Source organism: Mustela nivalis (genome assembly GCF_964662115.1).
Source record: "Mustela nivalis genome assembly, chromosome: 8".
In the NCBI taxonomy this organism is placed as follows: Eukaryota; Metazoa; Chordata; class Mammalia; order Carnivora; family Mustelidae; genus Mustela; species Mustela nivalis.
The window spans coordinates 123149996-123158471 of record NC_139027.1 but is presented as its reverse complement, the minus strand read 5'-3'; the positions used below and the strand labels follow the sequence as shown (position 1 = coordinate 123158471).

Here is an 8476-nt window from a genome sequence, read left to right as displayed (position 1 = left end):
GCTGCATCTCAATTTCCTTCTCTCTCCAGGCTATTTTTTTTAAAAATGTGTTTTACATAGTTACATTTCCCAAAGAAGTATGACAAGGTATACTACAAAAATAGCCAACATTAATCAAATAAGGACTCGGAATGCCAGCCCAGCAGCTTGGTGCATAGAATCTCATATGCTCCTCACACAGCCTACTGGGAGGTATCAGTGTACTCATTTCACAGACAAAGCACTCGAAGGCACAGGAAAGGTAACTGAGCCGCCAAGGTCACTGCTGACAAGTGAGAGAACTGAGATTCAAACTCCGGTAGGCCAGCTCAGACCCAGGCTCTCCACCATATCCGTCCACTCTGGGCGAAAGTCATCCTTCATCCACTAGCATTTATTCATTCAACAAATATTTATAGAGTATCCACTAAGTGCCAGGCCCTGTTCTAGGGACTAGGAATACAACTGTGAGCCAAGAGGCAAAGTCCCTGATCTCAGAGACCTTATATTCTAATGAGGGAGAAGAATAATAAAAACAAGTAAATACAGAATACATTAGATGGTGGCAGTTGCCAAGGAGAAAGATTTAAAAGACTGGAGAGTGCAGGAGGACATTTTTGTAGCTATCACCCATACATGTGCTGTGCTGTGGTCAGGGAAGGCCTCAGTGAGAGGGTGACATTCAAGCAAAGGCCTGAAGGAAGAGAGAGGGTTGGCTACGTATCTGGGCCAAAACCATTCCAAGCAGGGTGAAAACCCAACACGAAAGTCCTGAGGCAAGAACCCAGAAGGAGCAAGAGCAAGGCGGCCAGTGTGGCTAGCTAGAACATCGTGAGGGTATGAGCAGAAGGAGGCTGAGGGGGACTGGGAGGCCAGCTCTCGGGGAGCCTCACAGGCCATGGTGAGGACTTGGGATCTCGCTCTAGGCAGGACAGGAGTCATCATCACAGGGTTTACATGGAAGAATGACATGATCTGATTTGCATTTTAAGTCACTCTGAGAAAGGGCCAAGTTCTGCATACTTTCTTAGAGGAAAACTAATTTGCTGATGGATAAAGTGGAGATTAGAGTGAAGTCAAGAATGATTCTGAAGTTTTGGCCTGAGCAACTAGAAGGATGGAGTAGCCATTTAGGAGCTTTGAGGGAGGAGAATTAGGAGTTGCGGACAGAATCAGGAGTTTGGGTGGGGGCGCCTGGGTGGCTCACTTAGTTAGAATCTGCCTTCAGCTCAGGTCATGATCCTAGGGTGTGGAGAGCCATGTGACAGCTGCTAGAAGTCATGTAGACGGATGTGTCTGAGGAGGCAAGGCTGTGAATGATCAACCCAAGGTATTTGGGTGCGTTCATGAGTGACGTACATTCTATACTGGGAGTCTTAATAGAGGTACATGATTAATCAGGTGTCACGGAAAAGGCACATAAACAGAGTGAACAATAAGTTTCGGGGGCTCACGTCAGTGGGCACGAGCCCCCCGCATGATATGGATTCAAGTCACCTGTATCGTTTCTGATTGGACCTTATTTACCCTTACTGATTGGATGTTATAGTGTGCGGTATGGTGATTGGTTGTTTTTCTATCCACTGTTTCCTATAACTTGGGGTTATGATCGGTGTTCAGAGTTCCCGGATCAAGATTGACAATAAAGAAGTTTGCCACTCAACCTCGTCTGCGGGTCGTTCTTGCGGGTCGAGAGCGACACTAGGGTCCTGGGATCGAGTCCCACGTAGGGTTCCCTGCTCAGAGGAGAACTTGCTTCTCCCTCTACCTCTGAAGCTCCCCCTGCTTGTGTTCTTTCTCTCTCTCAAATAAATAAAACCTATGGGGGGGAAAAAAAAAAAGAGGAGTTTGTGTTTGGAACAGTTGAGCAGTTGAGTCTGAGATGCCTCTTAACGGTCCAAGTGAAGAAGCTATGGGGGCACCGGTGTATGTAAGTCTGGAGTTGGAGGGAGACCCAGGCAGCCAGTTGGGTCTTGAAAGTCGGGGGGGGGGGGGTAGGCGAGATCACCAAAGACGAACAGAAAGTATAGAAAAGAGGTCCAAGGACTTACCCCAGGGAACCCCTACATTTAAAGTTTCACAGAAAGATGAGGAGCCAGTGAAGGAGACTAAGAAGGAGCAGGCAGGGAGATAAGTACAAAAGAAAGGAATTCCAGAAGTCCACCAAAGACAGGGTTTTGAGAACAGAGTGACCCTGGATGCCTGGGTGGCTCAGTGGGGTAAGCCTCTGCCTTAGGCTCAGGTCATGATCTCAGGGTCCTGGGATCGAGCCCCTGCATTGGGCTCTGCTCAGCAGGGAGCCTGCTTCTCTCACCTCTCTGCCTGCCTCTCTGCCTACTTGTGATCTCTTTCTGTCAAATAAATAAATAAAATCGAAAAAAAAAAAAAAGTCAAATGCTTAACCGACTGAGCCACCCAGGCGCCCCTGGTTTTAAAAAATTTAAAACCAGGGGCGCCTGGGTGGCTCAGTGGGTTAAGTAGCTGCCTTCGGCTCAGGTCATGATCTCAGGGTCCTGGGATTGAGTCCCGCATCGGGCTCTCTGCTCAGCAGGGAGCCTGCTTCCCTCTATCTCTCTCTCTGCCTGCCTCTCCAACTACTTGTGATCTCGCTCTGTCAAATAAATAAATAAAATCTTAAAAAAAAATTTTTTTTAATCACCTGTGCAGCTTGCATTCTATCTCTAGGAGATAGTGCCAGTAGAGAGAATTCTCTTGTTGCAGTTTTGCTGTTAACGGGAGGCAGAGAAAAGAAGCCACTGACCACAGGTGCCTATGTCAATGATTAGCTTTTTCTTTTTTTTTTTTTTAAGATTTTATTTATTTATTTGACAGGCAGAGATCACAAGTAGGCAGAGAGGCAGGCAGAGAGAGAGGAGGAAGCAGGCTCCCTGCTGAGTAGAGAGCCCGATGTGGGACTCGATCCCAGGACCCTGGGATCATGACCTGAGCCGAAGGCAGAGGCTTTAACCCACTGAGCCACCCAGGCGCCCCAATGATTAGCTTTTTCTATCCCGGGACCATTTGACCTGGGCCAGATACCTCCACATGTGACCTACCCTATACATGCCTCTCAGGATCCATGGACTTTCAGGGCGTAGGGTGGACGATCAAATTGTTCTCTGTTTTGCTTTGAGAAATGGTTACACCAGTGTCATTACTTACAAACATTCAATGAGCTGTACATTTAAGGTTTGTGCATTTTGCTCTAACTGAATTAAAAACAACTAGGAAAAGTCAGGATGAGATGTCTGTTTTGATTAAAAGTGCAGGAAGAATCGCAGCAATCTCGAGTTGTAGAGGACCCCCAAGACAGCGATCCCGGTCTCCAGGGACATACAGCACTGACCTTGGGTCTGGAGGGCAGGTCTCCTATCTCCTTGCACTAGAGCTGTAAAGCCAGCTTGATTCTTCACAGGGTTTAGACCACCTGCTCTCTCTGGGAGCCCCCAGGGTACCCTCCAGAAAGAATGTCAAGCGTGGGAAAGGCTCTGCAGGGGGCCACTGTGGTGGCTCTGCCAAAGAGGCCATACCAACAATGGGGGACAAAAGCCCCCTCCAGAGGTGAAGGTTGGCCACTCAGGGCTGGCAGTGCACTTCAGCTGAGAGAGGCCGGCCGGTGGAGAACCTGCTGGATGCTGGACTGGCCAGCCCCGAGGCCCCTTCCCTCCCCCCGACCCATCTGCTCATCTCTTCCCTCCACCCTGACAAAAGCAAAAACGGAGGTCTCTCTCAACTTCTAATTAGTTTTTCAGATAAAATAATGACCCCTGGAACCCACTGCTCCTTGTGCTTTTCGAAGGGAATGCAATTATAAAGGGAAAAAACCATGGTGGCGACAATCCCTGCGCTTTAACACTAATGGCATCGTGAAAGACATCACCCCTCCCTACAAAGGGGCTGGGAGCTTGTTCCCATAGGGGTCCTGGTTTTTTTTTCCCCCTAAAGAAATGCTCTAATCAATGGGGGACTTGTCACTTTTAACGATAATCCCTTTTGTATTAACTTCAAGTTCACAAAGAGGCTTCCCGTCCATTGCTCCATTTGCTCCCTCCCACAGCCCTCTGGAGAAAGGCGGTGCAGGGCTGGCCTTGCTGGCCTCAGGGAGGTTTGGGAGGTCAGGCATCCTGCTGGTGGTGTGGCAGTGGGGGGGGTTGGGTGCAGCTGGGAACTGACTCCTGATTCAAAGACAGGGCTCTGGTGTGGTTTTAAGACTTCAGGTGCCTCAGTAAATTCAAGCTGGGGAATCAAGTGAATTCAACAATCAAACGCACGCCGTGGACATAGTAGACTGCTCACTGTGCTCCTCCCAACACACAGGAAGGAACAGTGAGGACCGTATCTACGCTGAGGACCGTATCTACGCTGATCCAACACTGAGTCAAGGAGAAGGGCTGGGCACTTTGGTTGTTTGGGGCATGACCTCCTTTAATCCTTACAAAGCCCTTAGAGGTATTATCCCCATTTTTACTGATGGGAAACTTTACCCTGAGGGGTAAGGAGGGGAACAGGAGAAAACCAAGCCCACATGGTAGTTAAAGCAGTAAAAATAGGTTTCATTCAGGATGACTGTGATAGGGGGAAAGAGACCTCAATATAGAACCGGGCTCAACTCCGAATACAGTGTGGGAAAGTGGGAATTCATAGCCAAGGAAAAGGGTGGGGATTGATGGTTGGAAGGAACTTCTGGCTAAACGGACCTGGACCTGTCGGGACCCTTGCTGAAGACAGGCCAGGGTGGTCAGACGTCACCTGAGGGGCAGTAGAAGGTTCCAGCTGAGTTGGAAAGACTTCAGATCAAAATCATTTCCACCCGCCAGTTCAATAAATACTGTAAGAATTACCTGTATTTCAAAAGTTATCTAAATGTATTTATGATGTTTCAACCAATAAAATTAGAGGTGAAGCGCCAGAGTACGTAACTAGGGGCTAATGAGGGAAGGTGTCAAGCGCTGGGCCAAGCACTCCAGATGCACGAAGCTCCTTTAGTTACACAATGTGGGCAAGTTATTATCTCTCATCCACAGAAGAGGCTTAGAGAACTGCAGTCACTGGCCCCGCGTCCCTCAGCCTCAACCATACTACCAAGTGGTGACAGCAGGCTTGCCTGACACCGGAGTCTATCCATGAACACCACTATTCACTATGACTTCTCTACATAGTATTATACGCCCAGGTGATGGCAGTCCCCGCACAACTTCAAGAGGGGCATTCCTGAGACAGGTGTGTCTGAGTCTAAGAATACTCATGCGGTCAGCCTCCTTTTAAGACAATTCCTTCCCTGCCCCACTTCATGCCAAGCCCAAACTCTCCAGGCAAAAGCAGAAGGGTCTTCAGATACCAACAGGACCCCTTTGCAGACAGAGGGTGCCCCCCGCTGCAGAAGAAAGGATGCTTGCTTTTCCAGGCAATTCGCAGTCCTATTGGGCAAGAGGCAAGCAAGAAGGAACCATAGAAAAAGGCCTGGAGAAAGACGATGGCCCCGTGTCAGCAGTACTTCCCGACTAAGTCCTCCTGTTACGTGCCCCCAAGCCCTAGAATGAACTCTCAGTCAAGCCTCTGTTCCTGTTATTCTCTTTATTCCAAAACAGATTAATTACAAATTTCAACTTTTCAAATGCAACACCTGGTGGCTAAGTTAGGATTATTCACAGCATCTGGCGAGGGCACCATGCCGAGGAATCGGAGTATCGGGGCTCACAGGTATCCACTCCATGTTGGGGGAAGAGAAAAACAACAAGCCAAAGTATAACCACAATTTCGACCTTTTCCTGTTTAAATAAAGTTTCTTCATTCCTCTTTACAAACTGTGAATTGTTCTTGACTCCTTTTCTTGATATTCATTTCGGCTTTCAGCACTTCCTTCCTTTTTCTGGCACTAGTGTGCTGTTCTGAAAGAAAATGGGGGCAAACACGGAATTACTCAAGGTTTCAATTCAGTTACAGTTCCTAACTGGTGACAACAGAGGGACCAAGGTCCTCTGCCTTCAGTAAGGCCCCACTTATATAGGAGTAATCATTTATCTATTAATTCTATTTATTTATGCCCCATCTCATTTCACAAGCGGTTGTGAGACAGCTGGTTCTAACTACAGCTGATGACAATGTAAGTAAAAAACAATGACACAAGCCTGACAACTAAGAAAGTGGCCAACGGAGCTCTGAGATGAGGGAATTCCAGGCACACCTCTCACAGTGCAAGGCCAAAAAGACAGTGTAAATTTCAAGGTAGGGGAAGAAAAAGGAAAGCCTGAAGAACGTTCATCTTTAATCTCCCAGACTCTGGGTCTGCCAAGCAGCACAGGGCCTTTGCGAGCTTGTAAGACGGCATTCTGGCCGTTCAGTACAGAAACCTGCACCACACTCCTGAATGGCTCCTGTCGAGTTCCTGCCAACGGTCAACCTCAGCATCTAAACCAAGAAGGCGACTCAAAAATGGGACTCAGCTCCCAGAAAAATTTTAAGAGGGGACTAAAACCTTTCAATCTCTTTATTCCTTCTTTCCCCACGGCTGCCCTTCCCTAGACTCGAAGAACGACGGGGAAACACAATCCAGACGGCCACCGTGCACCCAGGAGGACGAAGCAGCAAAAGAGTGTTTCGGCAGCTCTGGCAAGCACAGCACTGCCACACACGCCGTCCCGAGTGGGCCGTTACACCCAGTGGGGAGGGCTGGCGTGACGGCGCCTCGGTCTTACAGGATGTCAGGTTTCAAGCCAATGCGTCAGTAGTGCTGGGGGACATACACAGGCACAGGACTAACCCTGAGGGCTGAAGGGAGTGCCGTAATTCCCTGCCGACATCCAGAGGTTCCCAGGTACACTAAAGTGTATGTGCTCTGAAATGTCTGTGTGGAAAGGATAGCATGCGTGTGAAGGAAGAAGAGCTGAAAGGGGAGAGGCTCACAAGCCACCATCTTGGCTAAGAAGTTATACCCTCTGCCGAGCCTCATCAAATCAATGTCTGTCCTCGGATCAAAAGCGGAGACTTTCCTTTAAAATACTAGGTCCCAACCTCTGGAAGTCCCAAATGTCCCCATGATCAGAGTCCAGAGTGCTCATCCTTTCTCTCAAGCAGTGTGATTTGGGGTAGCAGCAGCGTGAGGGCAGACTATCTAAACAGCAAGAAAAAAAAAATCAATCCAGAGTTATTTTAAACAATTAAAGAGCTCAATATTTAACAGAAAGGACTAGTTCAAAAGCAAAATCTCAGGGCAACTCTAATTCAGGACAAAACCAACTGGGTATGTCAGGGAATGGGGGTGGGGACAAGGACTGACTACCCAGGGAAAGTTTCTCGAGTGTGGAAATAGGCTATGTCTTGACTGAAGTGGTATTTACATGACTGAGTAAATTTGTCCAGATTCACAGATAGTATACAAAAAGAGTGAATTTTACCAGATATAAATTATACCTCAATTAAACCACCAAAAACAAAACCAAGACAAATGTGCTGAGGATTAGCTATGCCAGCTTATGCTCACACATCAGTGAAAAGACTCTACATCCTATACTTTTGTTGATCTTTCCGATTTGCAGAGAATTAAAAATTAGATGCCTCTGTTGCTTTGGCGGAGAAAGCCAACTCCAAGGCAAGGGATCAGGGAACATAAAAGAAAACTCAAATAGCCTCCCTTCTTTTTGTTGGCCTAGTGCAGGTGTCAACAAATGATGCCACAAGGGCCAAATCCAGCCCACCACCTGTTTTTGTAAATTAAAGTTTAATGGGAGGCACCTGGGTGGCTCAGTCAGCTAAGTGACTCTTGGTTTCGGCTCAGGTCACAATCTCAGGGTCATGCACTTGAGCCCCAAATCAGGCTCCTCGCTCATCATGGAGTCTGCTTGTCCCTCTCCCTCCTCTTCTGCCCCTCCCCCAGCTCGTGCACAAGCTCTCTCTCTCTCTCAGATAAATAAAATCTTTTGAAACAATAGTTTTATTGGAACACAGCCACACTCCCTTGTTTACACAGTCTACAGCTGCTTTCGAAAAGCAATGGCAGAGCTGAGCAGCTGCAACAGAGGCCATATGGTCCGCAAAGCCCAAAAATGCTATCTTTCCAGAAAACTTCTGCCGATCCCTAGTCCAGATGAGCGGATCAATGAAGCACTCACTCATTCTCCTTCCCTCCCTTCCCCTTGCCCCCACTTCCATCCTCACCCCAGGATTATACTTAGAAAATGGGTGATCTTTCACTTGGCATTTTAGCCACACAGGGAATAGCCCTGAACTACACCCTGAGTTTTAGGAACCAGCATTCTGATTCTGGTTTTGAGTTATGGCCAACAGTCCTTCATAATTCAGTCTCCCCTAACCACACTGCTTGGCCCCACCAAAGATCAGTGTTACAAAAAGGCCTAGAAACAGTGACAAGGTGTGCCAGGATTTGCCATGGGACCATCGTTTCATGAATTTAAGTGTTCTGAATGGGGTCCCCATTCAAGAAGTCCAAGGTTGCATCTATGTTATCCTCAACTCCGCCCTCCTAAAAACACAGAGAAAG

At 47.8% G+C, this 8476-nt stretch overlaps 1 protein-coding gene across 2 annotated transcripts in view; it reads right to left on the bottom strand.

Annotated features, from left to right (window-relative positions):
• Window positions 1–5538: 5538 nt before the first annotated feature.
• Window positions 5539–8476, bottom strand: part of RPN2 (ribophorin II) — a 57093-nt gene continuing 54155 nt past the window's right edge. For both annotated transcript variants that reach the window (XM_082746246.1, XM_082746245.1), the window contains one exon: window positions 5539–5867. In XM_082746246.1, coding sequence (XP_082602372.1) covers window positions 5855–5867 — 13 coding nt within the window. In that variant the 3' untranslated portion in view covers window positions 5539–5854. The remainder of the gene's footprint in view (window positions 5868–8476) is intronic.